The 22,652-nt window shown below is 33.4% G+C and overlaps 1 protein-coding gene across 3 annotated transcripts in view; it reads right to left on the bottom strand.

The window, feature by feature from the left end:
• The window catches only part of DNAJC13 (DnaJ heat shock protein family (Hsp40) member C13), a 123,486-nt gene that overhangs the window by 61,202 nt on the left and 39,632 nt on the right, over positions 1-22,652 (bottom strand). For all 3 annotated transcript variants that reach the window (XR_007477657.1, XM_004286531.3, XM_049710532.1), the window contains 16 exons: positions 22,521-22,600; positions 22,269-22,438; positions 21,718-21,817; positions 19,484-19,591; positions 18,620-18,775; positions 17,597-17,653; positions 15,429-15,550; positions 13,055-13,130; positions 12,642-12,737; positions 11,732-11,875; positions 8,408-8,490; positions 6,846-6,999; positions 3,999-4,102; positions 3,753-3,912; positions 2,251-2,313; positions 1,047-1,148 (listed from right to left, as the gene is read on the bottom strand). Coding sequence is in view for 2 of the 3 variants with exons in the window: in XM_004286531.3 (XP_004286579.1) it covers positions 1,047-1,148; positions 2,251-2,313; positions 3,753-3,912; positions 3,999-4,102; positions 6,846-6,999; positions 8,408-8,490; positions 11,732-11,875; positions 12,642-12,737; positions 13,055-13,130; positions 15,429-15,550; positions 17,597-17,653; positions 18,620-18,775; positions 19,484-19,591; positions 21,718-21,817; positions 22,269-22,438; positions 22,521-22,600 (1,775 nt within the window). In the remaining variant the exon portion in view is untranslated. The remainder of the gene's footprint in view (positions 1-1,046; positions 1,149-2,250; positions 2,314-3,752; positions 3,913-3,998; positions 4,103-6,845; positions 7,000-8,407; positions 8,491-11,731; positions 11,876-12,641; positions 12,738-13,054; positions 13,131-15,428; positions 15,551-17,596; positions 17,654-18,619; positions 18,776-19,483; positions 19,592-21,717; positions 21,818-22,268; positions 22,439-22,520; positions 22,601-22,652) is intronic.

Genomic DNA, 22,652 nt, shown 5'->3' on the forward strand with positions numbered 1-22,652 from the left:
GTTTAAATAAATGCCTGAGATCAAAGAGTTAAAATGCTAACAGGAAAGTTTTTAGTGGTTTTAAACACTTACTTTCAATTTACTACCCTCATGACAGATAATTCTTATAATTTCATATACCGATGTTTATAAGAATCTAGGATAGAATTTTTATGTACTTAGTATATTTTATTAAAACATGATTTTAAATACCCTCATTACCATCAGCTTTTAGTTAGATTCATATAGACAGCTATAGGAAAGTGGTTAAGAGCACAGACTTCCGAGTTCTAACTCTGGCTCTGTCCTTTATTAGGTGACCCTGGACAACAAACTTAGTCTCTCTGTTCCTCACTTTCCTCATCTGTAAAATGGGAGGGCTGTTGTGGGGTTTAAAGAGTTAATATATTATGTGGACCAGAACGGTACCTGGTACACTATAATACAATGCAAGCATTATGATTACTATTATTTGTACCTGATAATAGAAAATGCCATGTCCTAATATTCAGATAGCACTTTTGTACACAATTCTGCCAAAACATGACACATCTCCTCAAACAAGGAGATTAAACAAAAATTTAACATTAACACCAATGAGCCAAGTATAGATCCCTTCTATAAGTTAGGTATCAGAAGAGGCCTTTAGGTAGAGACCTGCAGCTCTGTCCTCTTACTGGCTGGTTTCAATAAGGCCTCCAGATTCCTCAAGGCAAAGTATACTCTCAGTGGATGTCAATGCTGAATGTTCTAGTTACATAACTGATGGATTCAGTTTAAATCCTAAAGGACATATTGCCTCAAAATAAGCCACATTAGAGATGCAGTTACTTTAAAAGACAAAAGAGACATCAGAAAAATAAAACTGGATCATCATTGTCCATTTTGGTTATTTCACTTTTTGTGTGTGTGACTTAATCTCCCAGGCATTAGTACTACTATAGTTATCAGAGAAGGAGATTCACGGCCAGACACCCTGACATATTTTCAGATTTGTATGATTCTTTTAATCCTAAATTTGTACTCAAAGAATGTTAAACTTATAAAATCTAGATAAGCATACATACTTGCAGTGGTACTGTAGCTCGGTTTACATGGAGATGTGCAAGGGTAAGCAAGTCCACAAGGATTCTAATTCCATTTGAATCCATGAGGTCCTTAACATTTTTCTGAAAGACAGAAACATGTTTACATAATTTAAAATCTTTCTCTCCAATAGATATTACTACCTAAAAGGCTCTCAAAGAAGAGAATATTTGGAATCTCTTTGGAGAAACTGGCACATAACTGGTATTACTCAGTATTTTCAGGATTTTGTGTTCAAGGAAGCATAAATGTAGATAAAAATTAAAAAGGCAAAACTATACTACAGAGAGATCATATAAATAATTTTTACTTGGGCTTCCCTGGTGGCGCAGTGGTTAAGAATCTGCCTGCCAATGCAGGGGATACGGGTTCAAGCCCTGGTCTGGGAAGATCTCACATGCTGTGGAGCAACTAAGCCCATGTGCCACAACTACTGAGTCTGCGCTCTAGAGCCCGTGAGCCACAGCTACTGAGCCCACGTGCCACAACTACTGAAGCCCTCACGCCTATAGCCCATGCTCCCCAACAAGGGAAGCCACCACAATGAGAAGCCCACACACTGCAACGAAGAGTAGCCCCCGCTCGCCACAAACAGAGAAAGCCCATGCGCAGCAATAAAGACCCAATGCAGCCGAAAATTAATTAATTAATTAATTTTAAAAAGAATTTTTACTTAAATATATTCTGAGCAAAACAAAATAAAATAAAAATAAACAAATTAAAGCCTGGCGGGAATAACACCCAGGATAAACTCTCTGGTTCTACAATTATCCTGCATTTTTCCAATGTCTTTTTGTTAATAAATATTCTGTACTCAGAAATAGAATCCAGTACACTAAAAAACTTTTTAAAGTTCCAGTTTGTTTTTGTAAGCAAGATAAAAACTGGTAATTTCTTAGAAGTTTGTAAGAGATTATAATTCAAATTAAATTTTCCTAGGGCTTACTCATTTTATTTCATTTAAAAACATCTGCATTATTTACTAAAAGTGAGAATAAAATTAAGCAAGTCAGTGTTGGTTTCAAAAATGAATATTTGGCAAAAACTTTTCCCTTCAAGAGTTGAGAGCAAAAGGAGAAGATAAGAACCATGTCTTGATAATTAAGTCAAACTGTAATCATTTACTTTGTTACATACATGTGACTTAACTTGGAAATAATAGCATATTTATGCAAAATACTGTACCTTATTAAGGATCAATTTGTTAAGGAAGAGGATCAACCTATCTCGTTCAAGTTTATCTGTGCACTATTGAAATAAATGAGAATTTAGTCAGAAGTAAATAGAAACAGAAATTAAGACAAATTAAGACATTACCATCACTGGACAAAATCAACCAACAGCCAAAAAGAAATAAAAGTCATCTTGTAAACAAAGAAAATCAGAGAAAACTGTCAATTATTGCAATTCCTCAATGTCTTACATTCTCTTACATTCTCTGCAATTTGATAAACCTTATTTATCTGTACATCTGTACATCCTCACCAAAACTTGTTGTCTTTTATTTTTTTGATAATAGCCATTGAACAGGTGTGAGGCAGTATCTTGTATAAAATTAAACTACTAGAAGACATACAGATGGCCAACAGGTATATGAAAAGATATTCAATGTCACTAGAAAGGCAGATATTTTAAGTCACAAACAGATTAATACATAGCTTTAAGAATGCACATAAAAATTGAAGTAAATGAAAGAATTAGCCCAAATGATACTCCCAAGTTAAGTAAAAATTCTAAAGAATTGGTAAGTGATGTTTCACATAAATCACATCATCATGAACACAAGAAGGAAAAAATGTAACTGCCTAAAATACACATGCTATGCCACAAGTACTCAGTTCACTGGAGTAAGAGTGAATTAGAATTCAATAGAGAAATCTCGTGTAACAGCAAAAAATAAGGGTTTTCATCTGGTTATTTCCTGGGTGTGTTTTGTAAACTTATTCAGAACCAGTTTTCTAATCCACAAAGCATGACTGACAGTTAAGGCAATTATAGCAAGCACTGATGACCATTTTAAAAATTGGTGAAATGATTCTGTCAGTTCACTGAAATTTAAATTGTTAAATGTAAGAGGAATGTAAATACAAATGAAAGAGTAAAGTGTATACAGGTAAGGAACACTCAAATTTGAGCTGCATAATGGATGAATTGATCTGTTTGTTCTTCTCCCACCTTGCTGAAATGTTAAATGACAAACTTTATTAAATTAAAAAAAAACCAACCCCCCCACCAAAAAACTGTGCTAACTCAAGGTTCCCCTTCTTTATCGTTGTAGTCCTAAAAAGTTCTATTTTCACACTTTGAAGTTTAGTGTGCTAGCACCATTTAAGATTTTTCCAAAATGTCCACTGCAAAAGAACATTCAACTCTAAAAGTCACTATTTTCTTTTACACACCTGTCCAGCTCATCCATACTTAAATTAAAGATTGGCAAATAGGTCGCTAAAGATGTTCAAAAGCAGCAACTGAAAAAAATAAACCAACATGGACAAACGCTAACCCATTAGTCATTTTACTGTTCATCTAACTTTTATTTAAAGAAGTATAATGTAAATTACAGAAAAACTCATGTAGAAAGTTATGGCAGCAACGTGATCAAATAGAACTTAAATTTAGCTTTGAAAATTTAACATATACTCCAATGACACTATCAAGTAGCAGTTATTTTTTAATGATATCCTTACCCTCTCTAACATTCCAATGATATATCTTGTATCTGTAAAAGGTCCTATTTCTTCATGACATCTGCCATAAACAATAGCAAGGGCTTGTAAACATAAACACTTCATGTTTACTTTTGGGGTGAGCAGGAAACGATGATAAAGCTCATTGAAAAATTCATACCTAGATTAAAAAAAAATGTTCACAATAGAATTAGCCATGAAACCAACAGTAAAAACAAACATAACAAGATATGAAGAGTAGCTTACGATCTCTTAATTGATCCACTGTCTTCACTCTCATCTTCCTCCAATAGTAATCTCAGGTAATAATCTCCTATTTTGATTTCCTCTGCCAAGCACTCATATTTAACCTTTATTAATAAAAGCAAATTACATTATTTTGGTTTACAATACTTTTATTGGCAATTTTCACATAATCACTTCTTAAATTCTTTCTGTTCAGAGTTTTTTTCTTTTCTTGATGAGACAGCCTTTAACAAAAAAGTTTGTCATTTCTTAAAATATCTGGTAATTCATTAGTTAAATGTCAAGAGTCAGAATTACACACTAATTTTATGAATGTAAAACTTGCTGATAAAAACTGTCACAAGACTATATGGTGTCCATAAAGACTTAAGGGAAGAAAACACTAAAAACACCATTAAAGGATAACGTGCTTCCTTCCCTTCTCAGCTGGCTACAATCAAGCAAGAAGTAAATGATCCCACACTACACACAGTTTGCCAAACTCACACAAGGCACTTCAGGTCTTCCCTGATCTCCCAACACATCAACTACGTTTTATGGTACATTTTTATACAGTATTCACTCTCTGTATATACAATTACTCCAGGTTACACACTGGAAGTGATATGTGAGGGAGTAGCCCTTGATTGGGAACTGGGGTTTGTCTCAAGCAAAGATTTGCAAGCAGCTGTAAAAAGGAATTTCTTGACTAGATTATCAAAACTCTTTTTCCAAAGCCTAAAACAGCTGTTTACTAAAAATATAAACTATACAAAATCAAATATATATGTATATCCATTTCATTTTTTTCCTATAAATTCTGAGTTTTAATTTGTTCAACTCCATTTATTAAGAATATAAGGTATGTGCCATGTACTGTTCTAGTCATCAGGGATATAGCATTAAGCAAACGTAAAAAGTTCTATCCTTACAGACGTAGCAGATAAAAAAGTAAAATACTTATGGTAGTTGGATGACAGTAAGTGCTATGGAGTAAAATAAAGCGGGGAGCGGGGGAAGAGAGAGAGAGAGAAAGAGAGAGAGTGTAAGTGTGTGTGTATGAAGAGGGCTATATTTTTAAACAAGGTGGCCAGGTGTGTGTGTGTGTGTGTGTGAGAGAGAGAGAGAGAGAGAGAGAGAGAGAGAGAGAGAGAGAGAGAGAGGGAGGGAGGGAGGGAGGGAGGGAGGGAGGGAGGGAAGAGAGAGAGGGAGGGAGGGAGAGAGAGGGAGGGAGGGAGGGAGGGAGGGAGAGAGAGAGAGGGGGGAGAGAGAGAGAGAGAGAGAGAGAGGGAGGGAGGGAGGGAGGGAGGGAGGGAGAGAGAGAGAGAGATAGAGAGAGAGAGAGAAGAGGGCTATATTTTTAAACAGGGTGGCCAGGGAAGGCCCACTCAGATGACAACCTTCGGGAAAAGACCTGAAGAAAATGAGGCTCTCTGTAGAAAAGAGTATTTTAGGCAGAAGGAACGTCAAGTAGAAAGACCTTGAATTAAGAACATGAATTTGGTGTTTTCAGGGAAGCCAGTGTGGCTACAGGCAATGGTGAGAATATTAGGAGATGAGATCAAAGAAACAATGGCTGGATTTTGGGGCTACAGATCTTGCCTTGTAAGTTATTTTAAAGACCCAGGCTTTTCACTAAGTGAGTTGGGAAGCAATAAGAGCACCAGGGAGGGCTTGGAGCAGAGAAGGACAAGATCTACTTACATTATAACAAGATCACACTGCTACTATGTTGATAACAGATTACAGAAAGGCAATGGTGGAAGCAGGGAAACTGCTACAATCCCATAGAGAGAAGAGGGCTGGGTTCTGGGTAAATTTTGAAGGTGCACTGAATAGGACTTGCTGACGAACCGAATTTGGGGCATAAGAAAAAAAGATGATGTCAAAGGTTTTGACTAGAAAATAAGGAATAGCCATTATCTAAGATCAGAAAGACTGAAAGTGAAGTAGGTTTGAGGGAAGAACCAGAGCAGAGTTTTACAGCGAAGTTCTAGAAGCTTATTAGATATCCAATTTATAAGGTAAAAGTATGAAGTCTAGGAAAGAAAGTCTAAGCAGGAGATAAAAATCTTGAAGCCATCAGCAAATAAAAAACATTTAAACCATGAGAATGGATGAGATAACTGAGGCAATAAATATAAATGAAAAGAAGCCCAAGAACTGGTCCTTCAGGGCCAACCAGCATTTAGCAGTTGGGGCAATAAGGAAAAATGAGCAGAGGAGGAGGAATGGACAGTGAAGGAGAAAATCCCAGAGAATACAGACTCCCAAAACCAAAGAAAAGAAAGTTTTCACAAAGAGGTGGGAATGAGCAAAAACAAATCATTAACATGTTTAAGAAATGCAGTTGGGTTAAACAGCAAAGCCGGCAGGGTCACAAACATGCTCAAATTTACACCTATAATAAAAATTTACACACACACACAAGATTATCTACACCAACATGTTTCTTGTTCTTACTTTGTCATTCTTCACATCAGTATTTTAATTAAGCAGCAAAAAAATGGCCACATTCAGAATCAAATTACCACAAAAAGTCTATTAAACAAGCTAAAAGAAATAAGAACAGGCTATGTTTCAATAAAGAATTTAAAGGGGAAAAAAAGCAAGGAACAGATCTAGAATGCACAGGATCAAATTTATTGACTCCTACATGATTTTCACATACAAAGCTGAGGTACTAAACAAAATTAATTTTTCATTTGTCTCAGGCAAAGTGAAAGTTTTCTAATATTTCCTTCATAAAATTATGAGTGAAAGGTAAAGATATATGTCAAACAACTACAAATTAAAAAAAAAAGAAAAACTCCAAAACTAATATATGCTTCAAAAAAAAACTACTATACTACGAAAATTAAAATTTACCTCAAATTCATGGTGGTTCCAGGAGATCACATTAGCACTACCAAGCTCTCTATCAATATTAAATGCTCTCATTTCAGATTCAAGACTATCTCTCAATTCTTCTCGTGTTTTGAAATTCCAAATTAAGTTTGACCTGGCATGGTCCTGACCAAACCTAGATATACATGTAATCAGAAAATAGTGGGAAGCAATAAACAGTTTTAAAAATCTATAAATCTCCCCTACTACAACTTATAAGTAACAAAACAGTGGAATTAATTAACTTTAGCAAGCATAGAAAGAAAATAAAATCTACTGTGTGAAGTAAGTATAGTAAAAGGTTAATGGTAGAATTTTAGTCACAGGTATACAGGTGCTCATTGTAAAATTCTTTCACCTTTTCTGTATGTTTAAAAGTTTTCATTATGAAATGGGGGAAAAAATGAAGCCAAACTATAAGACAAATCTGTGTGGATTTTAAAACAAGGAACTGATATTTCAATTTTAATATTTATTGCTAATATAAATTCCAGTCAGAAAAGAATTATAAACAGATACCAAGTTACATATTGGGGATAAGAATTTCTGGATAATTGAGTATGAAATGTGTGGGATGAGCAACATTCTAGATTAGAACCTTAAAAACTACCCAAGAAAAAATACTGCTAAACTGTCAAGCTCTGATTGATATTTTCAAAATACCTTCCTTTTATTCATGAAATTATTTAACTATCATAATAAATTTGAATTCAAGTCTAAACTGGGGTGGGTGGGCTTTATACCCATTCACTTTCAAACTGCAATCCTTCTAAAAAGTCTGATGCCAGAATTCCAAGGGAATTCTAGGGAGGACAACACAACTGAGGGATTCCAGAGGAAGAAAACCAAGGCATATTCTGAAGGCTGTATTATATATATACTACACTTTTAAAGTACTGTGGGAAGTTCCCAAAGCACATATTTTCCCTTATTAACCAAGGTATAATCAATAGGTCAGCTTCCAGACTGAGTATTGTGAGTTATCTCAAAAAAGTTTTTGCAAACTCCCCAAAATGTTCCAAAGTCCTTCTATGTGTGTATGACTGTGTGTGTGGGGAGGGTGTTGAGGTGGAGGGTGCTGGGGAGGTGGTGGGAGCAGTAGATGGGGAGGAAGGGTTACCATATTAGAAAGGCTGGAAAAGTATATCAGGTCAGCTAACTTGGATACCCATTTCCCACAAGTCTCCTTATGGTTTCATCATCCAACTCTTTAAAGACTCTATTTCCAACAAGGCTGAAAGAAGTTATAATACAGTTATTTCTAAGCCATGATAAAGTGTTTTAAAGTAACCATCTCTAAGCCTTAATAAAATGCTAAAAGTACCTTTGGCTCGTCAGACTACCAACACTCTATAAAAGGTCTTAATTTTATGAAAGCATCACTAATCATACCAATCTTAACAGTTATAATTCTTGACCCTGAGAGCATAAAAATACCTGTAGCATAAAGCACTAGATTCAGGCAAAAACAAAAAAACAACTGTCCAAAAATCAAATCTGGCAATACCAAATTTAATTAATTGGAAGAGAGGCCTAAAGTTTACCTATAATAGAAGAGATCCCAGTTTGCTTCTATTTTTATTCTCTGTCTTCTCTTTCGAAGAACTACTGGCTTTTGATTTATATTCTGGAAAAGAAAAAAACTTCATAGTGCTCAATCTGGAGCTACCAAACAAGCTCAGTCAGAATATCATCACTTTGTAAGTGATGAGAAACATTTCCTTCATCAAATTTTGGCAGAGACAAAATTAATGAAACAAAATCTATAAAATATGAATACAGAATATTAGGTTATATCACAATATAATACTTTGCCAGCATATATTTCTATAGTGTAGCTGAAATATTTTCCGTGTAGCCTAAAGTTATTGTTTTAAATCCAAATTTTGTTAAAGTTTACAATGATGACTAATAAAATTTGTAACAGTCAAAAAGAAGTGACTTATTTTAAACATTTACATGCAGTTAATACAAAAATCATGGCAAAACAATAAACACAAAAGATTATAGGTTATTAAATTGCTACCAAAGCCAAGAGGAGCAAGTATAAATTGAAATAGCTAATGCACAAGAAATAAGTATCTACATTCAGACACATGTGAAGTGAGACTTTAATTTACTAGACAAAGAATATCAAAGACAACTCCACATGCAGGCAGTTTAATGCATTTCACACATGTAGCAGGGACTTAAACTCACCATATTGTTTCTGTCCTGAATTTAATTGTAAAAAAGGAAAAAAAAAATTTAAATGAAATAAAAATAAGAGAGTGAGCCTACATCTGCTATGCTATCTCTATTATACAAATTCCACAAGGATGTCACCAGTATAAATCATCTTTAAGACAGAAAAAGGCCCACCTGCTTCTCTGAATTCTATGACTCAAATTTTAGGCAGTCATAAACCCATTTGAGAATTCAAAGAAAGCTATGGTCCTATTCCAGAGAAAGACACATACATAAGGTTTACAATGGAGGGGAAGATTTCAAAGATTTCTTGGAAGTCTATATATGGACTGGAGGTTAAGAATCTTTGCTCCGAGTAAAACGTGTAGATATTTCAGTCATGAAAATTCTAATCCTCAATGTGACAGAAGCGAAAAGTAGAAAGTAGTTATAGATTAAAACATGAAAGTCTGTAACTTCATTAAGGAAGTGGCAAATCATATAAAATAAAGCAAGAAAACAGACTAGATATCACAGAAAGAAAAAAGGTAAAGTAAATTTTAAAAAGTAAATGCTGTTTGAAATGTAAAACATTGATTAATTAAGGAAATATTCCCTACAAATTTTAATTCTGTACACTATCATGAAAACTAATGTTAGGTGACTTGAACAAAGTATATAAATAGTTCATATTTTTAGTTTTAATGACAAACCCTTCCTTAAAACCTCTAATCAAGTACTACTTTCTTCAATTTCCTCTGCCTTCAAGACAAAAAGCTGGGAGTCTAGAGTTATGAAAATGTAAACACTATACAGAAAAAGGACAACCAGCTCTCCATAAACTAAGCTGACTGATTTAGAGACTTAGGTTAAAAGCTCTAACTGGCTAAACAAATCCATAAACTGAAAATAACATAAATTAAAAAAAGCAATTTTATACATTAGCCAAAGGTTATTATTAATCCAACAAAGAACATTAGCTACAAATGGAACTGACTCCCTAAACATTCTGATTATATAAGAAATGCAGTTCATTTTAAGACTAAACAGTTAATCTAGACAATGGTTAATTTTCAGACTTTAGCTAAAGCACAGGTTCATTAATTAGATATTTTGGTGTTAATATTTCTACGAATAAAATAGTCACAAAGATTATTCACTATTTCATAAAGAAATTAATGTTGAAAACAATATCCTGGCAGAAATAATTGCTCAGCACTTTAGATAACACCTCATGTAAATGAAACCAACAGACCAATAAAACATTATTGATATTAAAAATACATTGTTTTCCCTCTGAATTTTTTATCTTTAAATAACAGATGCTATCCACATTTCTAGCTAAAATAGCTTTGTGTTCAAGTGTATGCTGGATAAATGTTATATATGAAATCTGATGCCAAAAACTTATTTTCAGTATAATTATACCCAACAGCTTGAAACAACTGTTATTTCAGAAATGGGTTTAACTTCCTGAAGCCAAAAGCTTGTAATTTTTAACAACTGTGAAAATCATTCATTTCATATCTACAGACTTTCAATTTTCAAATGCTATAGCAATATTATCATGACAAGACATGCACTGTCTTTTATTATAGGTGCTTTTATTATTGACTTCCTTGTACATCAAAGCAACCCCAAAGGACAGAGAAGGGAGGTACTGTTAATTCTGATTTTATGAAAGAGGAAAGTGAAATTCTGAAAACCCATAACTTGCCGTATGGGTTAGTAGTAAGTGACAGAACCAGGCTCAGATGTAGGTTAACCAATTCAAAGTTCAGTATTCTCTTTACTATCCTAGACCTCTGAAAGCCTGTTTAATGATTCTTTATAGTGCATATGTCACTCATACAAATTAGCATTAATTCATTATGCTCAACTTCTAAAGAACTCAATTTTGGTATCAATTTCAGATAGATACACAAGACAATAATATTTCTGTTCTGTTGCACCTGATGCCTTATGTTTAGATATTCTGGAAATTCAAAAGAAACATGTTTGTTTCAGAAAGTTACTTATATTACTTTCCTTGAATAAGAAAATAACCACCATAAATAAAGAGATGGTTAAAGGGAAAGAATATAAGTGTGGTCAACAAAAACTGAGATCAAGTCAACTTTTACATGAAACCTTAAATCATTCTTAACCACTGCACATTCCATCCTAGATAGAAGGATGAATATTACTGGAATTAGGTTCTGTAGCACATACTACATGCTGAAAAATGAGACTAAAACTGTTTCAGATCTGATTTTGATTTGAGGAGTAATAATACTGAAATTTAAGTACATATAGTAAATTTAATTTTAACAATGTGAATCTTATTTTCAAAATACTTGTCTAGCTAGCTCTCAATAAAAAAGCTAAACAAGAAGGGCAACTTTATTTGTCTAGCTACAAAACAAAGTTCAGAGAAGGAAGGAAAAAGATACATATGAATTTAAAAGTCTGGAAACTGGAAGTTATGGGAAGAAACTTATGTAAGAAAGAGTGGAATTTTATATTAACTAACTAAAATCCTAACCACTGACTCATAAAACTATGAATTAAGAAAAATTTATATAAAAATATAATCAGAATTAAGTGACATTTCTTCAGGTGTTCGGTCAAAAGTATCTGTACCATTTTTGTGAACAGCAACAATTGAAGTAATCTAGGATATATGGAAGTGCTAGAAATTCGGAAGAAGACTTTATTTTTACCTCTTTTTGTGCAATGCCCATTCTATCCCTCCAATGCATTAACACAAGATCCACTTTTTCTTTGGCAAATTTTTCAACTTCTTTAGCAGCTTTACCAGCTAGTCTTTGCCACTCTGGAACTTTATTAAATTTTCCATACTGATCCTATAAAATAACGTTGAATTCCATTACAGTCCTATAATTTCAAATTTATTTTAAAAATCTAATTAAAGCCAAGTTGCACTATTTTACATGATTAAATGAATACTGAAAAAAAATAGTGAAAGAACAAGGTGAAAATTTCTACAACAAATTATACATTTTGTCCAAGAAATCTTAAACTTTTCTACCTAGTTTTCAAGATGAATCCTTTTAGAGGGATGGCAAGATATAAGTGGGAGATGGGTGCAGACAGAAGTGGGGTGAAGACAGGAAAAGAACACATATAAGACATTATTATAATAGCATATCTTGAAAGATGTTAAGTAATTTTCTCAAAGATAGCCCAACATTAATAATTAAGATAGCTCTGTAAAGAAAAAAAGCCCTACATAAATTATTTTTTTCAGAAACGTTTATCACCAACATTATCACCTTCACCAACATTTATCAATTACATATTATGTGCAAAATATCACCTTATACATTTAAAATTTAAAAAAAAATCCATTCGTGAATGTACCAATATGCTGAGTTAGAGAAAAAAATACAAGATTATTATTATTCATAAAATTAGATTGTGGTGATAACTGCATAAATGTAATGATTATAGAATTGGACACTAAAAACAGGTTAAAATTTGGGGGATGTAAATTTTACCTCAATAAAGCTGTTAATAATAATAATTTTAAAAGAATACTACTATTTAACATGTGTTTCAGAAAAAAGTACTCTTTCATCCCGAAAAGATACTCAGGACAAGCATATTTACCATTGCTATTTTCACATTATCTCTAACATGCATCCGATCAGCATCCTTCTCAGGAACTGGATCTGAGCTGTCCAAGTAAGCTAGCAAGCCTGGTGGCTAAAAACAACAATCAAAAACAAGATAAAAAAAAAAATAAAAATAAAATAAAAAAAAAAAAACAAGATATAAAGTCCATTTTCAAAACAACTGCACACACACACAAAAAAAACCTAGCCTTCAAAACCCAAATAAATTAATACTATGATTTAGCTATTAAGCATAGCATTTATTATATGACAACTCCTTTGATAAATATCTTTTAGATTAAAAACAAACAGATAATCTAAAAAAACCCTTAACAGTATAAACAACTTATCAATGAAATTTTATTGGGCAAGAATATATACATTTCTCCAGTTATTCAACTGACTTACCAAAATGCGTTTCAACAAGTTTGTTGCAGTTACATTATCAGCTGTCCAGAGTCCCACTAAATGTCTACTCAGCTGTCTGAAAAAAGCAGACGTTGAGAAAGGTTTGCTTCTTTATCTCAGGTAGAACAAAAAGGAATTTTTAAGAACAAAATATAAGAAATAAGACTACAGTAAAACAAAAAAAAAGAACAAAAAAACATTCTATCACTCTGTAATAACCTATATGGGAAAAGAATCTAAAAAAGAGTGGATATATGTATAACTGATTCACTTTGCTGTTCACCTGAATCTAACACAACACTGTACATCAACTATACTCCAATAAAAAGTTTTAAAAATCATTCTGATGTTAAATACTAAAAATTAATATTTTAATTTGGAGAGATGTATGAGATAGTTAATTCAAATACTACTAACGTTTTAGTATTTTCTCCAAACTAAAATGCTTCCTTGATGAACTCACTAATTTTCAATGGACCTGAACATGAAGAAGTAGGTTCTTACCACTTTTAAAGATACGGAAACAATTAGACTTGATAATATAATTAAGTTTGTATAACAAATCCTGCTATAGTGACCAGAGCATTCTGGAATTCTTTGGAATTCTGAACATGAGCAAAAGTCAACTATGTTCTAATATATACTTTTTGACAAGGTCAGAGAGAGAAAATATTTTCAGTTTTGGAGTCTGAACAAAGACTTAAAGCACTTTTGAGCTAAAAGCACATTTCGGTTCAAAGTGAAAATCTGAGATTCACGTTGAAGCTGTAACTTAGCCATTTATTAATCTTAATGCCCACGATGATATCTGCTACACAGACTGGAAGCTCCTCACAAACAGGGTATATATTTTATTCACCACAGACCATTCTGTGCTTTGATAAGGATTCAACTGCCATTTGCAATAAGAATGAGCATGAAATCTGTGAGGGGAATAACCAAATAACCATCTACAGGCTTACATATTTATATGTTATATTCCCAGAAGAAAAAAGTTCAATAGGAAAACCCAAATTGTGCTTTGTTCTGACACACACACACACACACACACACACAAAACTACTAAAACTGTTCACTCTTATGCCTATTTGGAAGCTAACATATTGAAGTAATGACACTTGTAATTTCCTTCACTGGTATTTGGTAGGTATCATACCAATGATTCCTAAAAAGGTTTTAATTAGGGATAAGAGATAACATTTTATAGCAGCAATTTGTAAAAGATAAAGCAATGCAAATGAAAAGTAGTATTTCTATAATTTGACAGCTTTTCAATATTGTGATTGATCACAGTAGGGAACGCAATTGATTATAATAAAAAGGAACACAAGAAGCAAAGGGCTAACATGAAGGGGTTTAATAGAATTAGACATCAAATAGTTTCTAGTGTAACGAAAGATGGTGCTTAGCATTGCTAATAAGGCAGTAGGCCAAGGAAATAACCTTCCTTTTATATTTTTTATCCTCACAAGCAACACAGAAGACTACTTTTGTGACTAACATTTACAAGTAAGGGATGCAGATAGCTTCTTATAATAGTATAAACAGCAGAAAACTATTGGCAGGGCAGCATACTACAACATCCAATAACCGAACACAGGTGATAAAAAAAATGAAATTTATATTTCCATAACAAAGTAAGCCCTAAGTCAGCAATTTGTTATTTCAAAAGGTCAAAAAGAACATGATTAAAACATTTATTATATTTTTTTAACTAATATGAGTCATGAGTAATAATATGGTATGCTAAGGATACAGGAAAGGATCACATGTCAGGAATTATAAAGAAAATTAAAAGGGCTGGAATTCATATAGCCTGGAGTAAACAGATTTATGTGTTTCCTCATATTTGAAGGATTATCATTTAAAAAAAAAGACTTGCCAAAGGGAAAACTGTTTAACTACAAGAGATTTAGGATAGGCTTAGATTAGGTTGGTTAGATATTAAAGTTTTCTTTATTCTTAGAGTACCTAACTGACCAAAATTATCTGAAAATTGTCTAGGTGGGTCATCTACATGCAAGATGGTCAGGAAGAAATAAAAGGAGAAAAACCCTGGGGACATGTGGCTCTAGTTCCATAAGCTACTAGGCACTCTTTTCCATGTTCCAGTCCCATGACTATGGGTATAGAGCCTGATGAGCAGAGTGGGGGGAAAAAAAGCAGTTTTATTTTTTTCCTCCCAAGTTATGCAGGGATAGGGACAATGATCATTTAGGTAAAATCCTTCCATAAGGAAAGGAAAAGAACTAGGTGAATCAAAAGAAAATGAAACATTTGTGTAATTCAAAGACTTATTCTGTTTGTTTTACATAATATCTGAACCCCTTCTCTAAACAGCAAGTTAACTTATAGCAAATTAAATTTAACCCACCTATTTGTAAGCATCCTTTGATCTGAGCTTATTGTGAACATCGCAGTATGCAAATGTCGAGGTAAGGCACCTTCACTTAGGGCAAGCTCCTGCATTTTTGTAGCAATTTCTTTGTCACCTTCCTTTGGAAAAAGGGCAAGATGATCCCTAAAGCAACAATCTAAAGCAAGCTATCCTGATTTTGTAAAACTAATTTTACATCTCTAGATAAAATTATTCAGTATACAATATAATAAAAATTAAAAATGCCACTTCAATTATCCAAAAATAACATAAGCGAACAGTAGTATAAGTCACTTTAAAAATATTATTTGCCTTTGGAATGAGGTTTAAATGTTCCCAGATAAATTTATCTTATGAATTATACTTTGCTTAATATTAAAATTAGGTTCATTCCCTTAGTATATATAATATCAGCCAATGAAGGGGAGAGGTGACTCACAGAAATCAGCAATTCCTACCAAAGACATCTGCAAACCTGGCTTGCTTTTGTTATTAAAGATATATTCATTTTCATGGTGAATACAATTCTTTATCTTTTTTAAAGAATGATGTGATGTTGAGGTAGTTCTTTCTATTCTGATGTCACTCTGCTTATTTAGACCCACTTTGACAAAAGGGTAGGACAGATAGAACTATTAATCAAAGGTAATCATAGAATTATGAATTAAGCAAGCAGTGTGATATTTAAGACAACCTGTCAAAAAGTAAAAATGCTCACGTTATTGAAAAAGTACAATAGAATAACTGAATATGCAGTAAGTATACAAATATACACAGTATGAATACGTACATATATCATTTTGACATAAATGAACATGTAGTATGTATATAAAATATACATAGTATGTATATGTACATATATAATTTTGAACATGGTCTAAGAGGAAATTTACCAAAATACTAATAGCAGTTGTCTCTGGATGGTAAAAATACAGGTGATTTATTTCTTTCTTGTTTTTTTCTGAACAACCCAATGTTTCTTAAAAGATCATATACTGCTTTCGCAATCAGAAAACAATAATTTAAGATACCTGCCAGGATTTCAGTGTAAATAAATAAAGCCTTCCTTACACAGACACTGGCTGTAGTCACTGGCTACGAATCTGATACATGTGGCTTGCACTGAAGTCAAAGTTGGTTTTTTGGTTATACCTGCCACTCATTAAATATTTCTGAATGAATGGCAATATATTAGTGGATCAAGGTCAGGAAGATACTTTTGTATGGTCTCACAGTCCTAACTGTCCTTGGTTACTTCAAGCTCTGTAAGTGAGAGATGTGGTACTTACTTTGGAAGCTAATATTGAGCATAGAACCCATTAGCTGGAGGGGGAAAATTAGTCTTTAGCTGCATGTATACACTAAAAATGCAAATAAACCTTGATGTTCCAATCAATCTAATGTCTATATATAATTTTTTTAATAGCTGCTTATGAGTATACTAATTCTGTGCTTATTATTTAGCTACTTGTTATATTTATGAGCAATAATGGCAGAATTTTTTGATAAAAGGAGCAAACACTCTTACATTTTAACCAAATTATTACTAAGACAATAGAAGAATACAAGAATTCAAAAGCCATTAGATTGATATTGTAAATATCCAGTATGTAAGTTCACATTCATAGCCCCATCTCATCTTCCAGAAAACATATAAGGCTAAAGCAACTATCCTGGAGAAGCAATAGCTCATGTCCACCAATAGTATGTCCTGATCTCTAGAGCTTAATTACATATGCAGGTTAACATGAGGAATTTTTTGTTACCATACTTATTTGATACTACTTGGCTAAAAACTAACTCCATTAACAGATTTCCATATAAACTCAGTACCTAAAGTTTCAATACCATCACCACCACCATCCCCAAAAAAAGAGGAAGAGAGAAAAAATGCTAACTTTTCTTTTAAAGTAAACCAAACAAATAATGGAGGACCAGAAAGATTCATTTGCTCTAAATCCACTTAAGAACTTTAAATTCTTAGTTTATTATTGAGGACTGTTTCTGCAACTAGTTTAAAACTAATCTAAGGATTTAAAATTACTTTTCTTACCCAGAAAAACTGCATATTTTCCATAAAAGACTGAAAGGTAATTTTGTCAGCCCAAGTTAAAATAGCCAATCAACATTCAAGTAAGTTTAACATTTCAAAATTGTTCTCTCACCTCTATTATTGCCTTCATAACCAATCCAGCTCCCTTTATAATTGCCATGGAAGGATGCTTCAAAATAGGGAGAGAAAAGTATCATAGAATAAAAGAATCTTATCCCAACATATTTAGCTGTTGCTCTTAAGAGGGATACACAATTTTATGCAAGGTATAAAAGCCATTAAATTAGTAAAGGCTACATCTCAAAGTCAGTTCACAGTTTGGTTTAAAAATGTTAGGTAGGGCTTCCCTGGTGGCACAGTGGTTGAGAGTCCGCCTGCCGATGCAGGGGACACGGGTTTGTGCCCCAGTCCGGGAAGATCCCACATGCCGCAGAGCGGCTGGGTCCGTGAGCCATGGCTGCTGAGCCTGCGCGTCCGGAGCCTGTGCTCCGCAACGGGAGAGGCCACAACAGTGAGAGGCCCGTGTACCGCAAAAAAAAAAAAAAAAAAAAAAGTTAGGTATTCTTACAATATAGCTTCACACATACTTAAAGAGTTTATAGTAGTAGAAAACAGCTGGCACTTATTTGAATATATATTCTACTTACTGGAATGATATCAAATAACTATGGTATTAAAATAACAGAAATCAACATTTATAATATAAACATAAAATATAAATATCATATTCACACATGTACATAATAAATATTATGGTATTATATGAAATAAATATTTTCAATTGCTTACGAACAGCCCTGCTAAAGCTCATCTTATTATTTGGAAATTTTGTAGGGAACTACAAAAAACTACAAAAGGGAACTTTGGGTCTACCACAGAAAAAAAATGAGTTTTTCACTACTTCTAAGATGGAAAAGATGGGCAACAGTGTCAAATAGTGGTCAAAGGCTATCAACAGAGCTCTATGTGAAACACAATGAAATTCATGGAATTAAATGTCCTAAAATGATAATGTACTTAGGCTATATTTATTTATATTACCACAGAAGCATACATGTACTATTTTAAAAACAAACTGACCCAAAAAGTGGTTCTCTTAGATTAGTTGTGATCTGATAAAAGTATAAGCTCTCACCTGAAAGAGTTTAAAAAGTGTTCTTCCATTGGATGCTACCATCTCCAAGAGCATATCAAACTGCTGCCCTTCTGTTGTCTCACTATATGGAGCACAGAGGGCAAAAGTAAGGAAGTCCAAGAGTGAACTAATAACTAGGGCACCAGTCCCATGATCCTGAAACAAAGTAACATATTGCCTTGGCTTAGTACAGAGAGCTTCACTTAAAACATAGCAGTAATGGGTTTCTTTCTGTTATTCTATATGTTAGAAGTAAACATTTAATTTCCCTACATGAGTTTCAAAGTACTCTTAACTTGAGTACTACTGGAAGCAGTACTTGTTTTACTAATGTATCAAATCCACAGTGCTTACCATATCTCAAAGGGAAAATAATTAAAATTCTGTCAAATTTCTAGAGAACCAAGACTCCTCAAACATATATAACTAAGGTTAATGTGTATTTGTATAATAAGCAATCTTGGACAACACTTGCAAAACTCTGGCAATTTGTTCATATTCCTTCTAGATGTTATATACTGCCTATCTCCAAAACTGTTACTAATGACTAAGGAACAAAGATTTGGCTCAGTTTTTTTTTAAGCAACTTATTTCATAATGACATTTTTAAAGAGAGAGAAAAAAAGCAAAAATCTGTGATATAACTGTAAAAATTTAAAGGCTTTACAACTTATCCTTTCCAGATAAATGGATATAGTCCTAAAACAGATTATTTTATTATTAATGTCCAAGCTAAACCAATACTGACCAAAAGTTGAGGGCCACAATTTAAAAACAAAACAAAAAACTGTCCATGCTGTACTTACACAATACCTTTCAATATGTATGGTATCTCTCATTAAGACAAATTTAATTATAACTTACCACATGGGAATTAAATTTCTCCAGTAAGTTTTCCAGAAACTTCTTTGAAGAGAGAAGAGAAGCTTTGTTTAGCTGTTCTTGTCTTAAGTCATAGTCATCATGCATGGGCTATTGATTAAAAACAGTGATAATTCATAAGCAGTGGCATCACACAAAAGTCATTTATAAAGAGTACTCATTGAATACTGAAAGAACTAAAAACCATAGCCTTTAAAATTTAAGGCAGAAAGGAATCTCGTGATAAGAGGGCAGAAGTGATAACTTCTCCTGGGTCTGATGAGACTTCGTGGATGATCTGCCTAACAAGTAACTGTAGATAGTACTGCACAAGGTAATTTTGAGAGAAAAAGTCACAGATCTCCTTCTTAAAAAGCAAATGACATCCATTCTTCCTCCCCCAAGTTTGTAATATAAATTTGAAATGATAAAACTTAGCATTTAAAAGTAAGTACTGAGCAGCTCCCTCGCTGCGATCTATTGAAAGTCAGCCCTCGACACAAGGGTTTGTGGAAAAAAAAAAAAAAAGGTAAAAAAAAAAAAAGTAAGTACTAAAATTAGCAGTAAATACTTCCTGTCTCAAGATGATTGTCTTTTGACTGCTGGAATAAACTAAGAGCATAAAAAGGATTCCAGCATGATAGTTAAGAGTAAAGATCAAATCCTAATTCTGCTACTGACTATAACCAAGCTTAGATACAGTTAAATTATTTTAACTCTCTTAGTTTCATTTTCCTCAGCTACAAAGTGGGAATAACAGTACTTACCTCACTGGACTATTATGAAGTTCAAATGAGATAATTCATGTAAAATACACAGCAAACACCTAATTTTTAATGAGGTCTCAATGTGTTTACTTCACACTACTGTTATTTTATGTTCTAGTTATTCCACTAATTCTTTTTATTATTATTATTTTAATATTAATTAATTTATTTATTTGGCTGCATCGGGTCTTAGTTACAGCATGCGGGATCTTAGTTGCAGCATGCGGGGTCTTAGTTGCAGCATGCGGGATCTTCGTTGCTGTGTGCAGGGTCTTCATTGCGGCATGCGGGATCTTTGGTTGCGGCAAGCGAACTCTTAGTTGCGGCATGTGGGATCTAGTTCCCTGACCAGGGATCAACCCCAGACCCCCTGAATTGGGAGCACGAAGTCTTAACCACTGGATCACCAAAGAAGTCCCTCACTAATTCTTTAATGGAATTATTTGTAGTAAAAATAATAAAATCCACTTTGGGGAATAAATGCAAGGTTTTAAACAAGTGATTACTTATGTTTACTGTATACCACTAAGTCTGCCTAAAAACACTTAATATAAGGAATAAAGTCTCATATACTCTACACAAAATTGAGATAAATCAGAAACTTGAAAGTTATATTGAACAGCTGCTTTTCCCCCCCAACAAGCTGTCATCAAGTTAGATTTTTACCTCTCAAACAGCTTTCAAATGTGCCTTCTTTAGCCCATCCTACCTCAGCATCTCATGTCTCACATGATAATTTGCTCTACCCGCCTCTTAACTTCACCTCTAATCTACACTCCACATACCATCCATGAGCTTTCTAAAATTCAAACATGGTATGTTATCACTCCTGTTGAAAAATCCTTCAGTTTTTCCTTACTAAAGCATACAAATCTTGCTTCTCTGTCTGATACAAAAGGCTTTTTATGGCTGTCTCTGCATACATCTCTAGCTATAACTCCTAATCCCATGTGCCCCCATACATATGTTATGATCCAGTCATATTCAATTATTTGCTGCTTCCCAAATATGCTTTTGCACATGCTATTCCTTCTTCCTAGGAAAGTCTTCTCACAGCTAGAAAATACCTGCCTGCCTTTCAAAATTCAGATCAAGGTAATGTCTTCCAGAAAGACTGGCTTAGAATCTTTTATCTTCTCCTCATCACAAAACCAAAATTAAGTGCTGCTTTTTACGGATCCCATGGCTGCTACTACTTTATATTGTATACGTATGCCTACCTTACTAAACTGTTAGCAATTTCAAGGAAGTAACTTTGCCTTAACATCTTTGTATTTCTAGTACATAGCATGGTGCCTAGTTTATGCTAAACAAATGTTTATTTGAATAAGTAGATTGCTATGAAAGCAAGTTAGGAAATATAGAAACACTGAATTTAATTGGTACAATGAAAATCTGGATTTGTGGAAGTTTAAACCATCAGTCAACTTAAACAAAATCAGTTTACTTAAGAAAAACACTAGTACTTACACACATGAGGGCACAGAGCATATCAACGGCTGCGTGGATTACTCCATTGTTGCTCCTCTTGAGTGCTTTTACTACCTTCACTCCTAGACGCTCCCGAAACCTTGTAGAACAAAACAACAGCATATAGTAGCAACGCCTGAGCATTATTCTATTATTTTATTATTAAAATATAACATAAATCATCTTAAGTTTCTATTGCATTACTATAGCAATTACATATTCTGAATCCCATCTGTGGAACATATCAGTTATCACAATAATTTTTTTCTTTCAAGGGGAAGAGTTTTTTTAAGGTTAATTAAAACTAAAAGGCATAAAATTTCCCATTCAAATTCACTAAAACAGAGTCAGTAATATCACGGGTGAATGGATAAATAAGTCAGAAATATCATTTCCATTCACCTTCCTTTTTTATTTCTCATGAATAGAAACTACTATATCACCATATTAAAAGGTATCAGGTTTTACTCAGATATAAAGAGGTAAACTGTTGATTATTTGCTATTTTGAGTTGTTCAAATTCTCTGAAGAAAAAAATTAAGGCAACTTACTTTGGAAGCTGAGTAAAGGCTAGAAAACCAGCTTTGGAAGCCACAAGCCTCCTCACAGCCTGGAACTGACTCTCAAGTTCTGCATTGGAAGCAACAACATCCCCCTCTTGGGACAATAATGCCGTTATGGCATTATTGATCAGTTTTTCTTTGTTTTCTGAGAAGAGACCCTAGGTAAGGAAGAATAGTTCAAAGAAGTTTCCATACCAAAAGTTAATGACAATGAACATATTATGATACAATTTATCTTACATCCTGCGTTACAGCATGGAGAACTCCACTATATGAAATATTAGCGTTGAACCTGAATACAGCATCTGCAAAGTTGCCATCTGTAAGGAGATGAAATGTTCAAAAAGATTTAGAGATCTGCATTATATTTCT

Source organism: Orcinus orca, chromosome 5 (genome assembly GCF_937001465.1).
Source record: "Orcinus orca chromosome 5, mOrcOrc1.1, whole genome shotgun sequence".
In the NCBI taxonomy this organism is placed as follows: Eukaryota; Metazoa; Chordata; class Mammalia; order Artiodactyla; family Delphinidae; genus Orcinus; species Orcinus orca.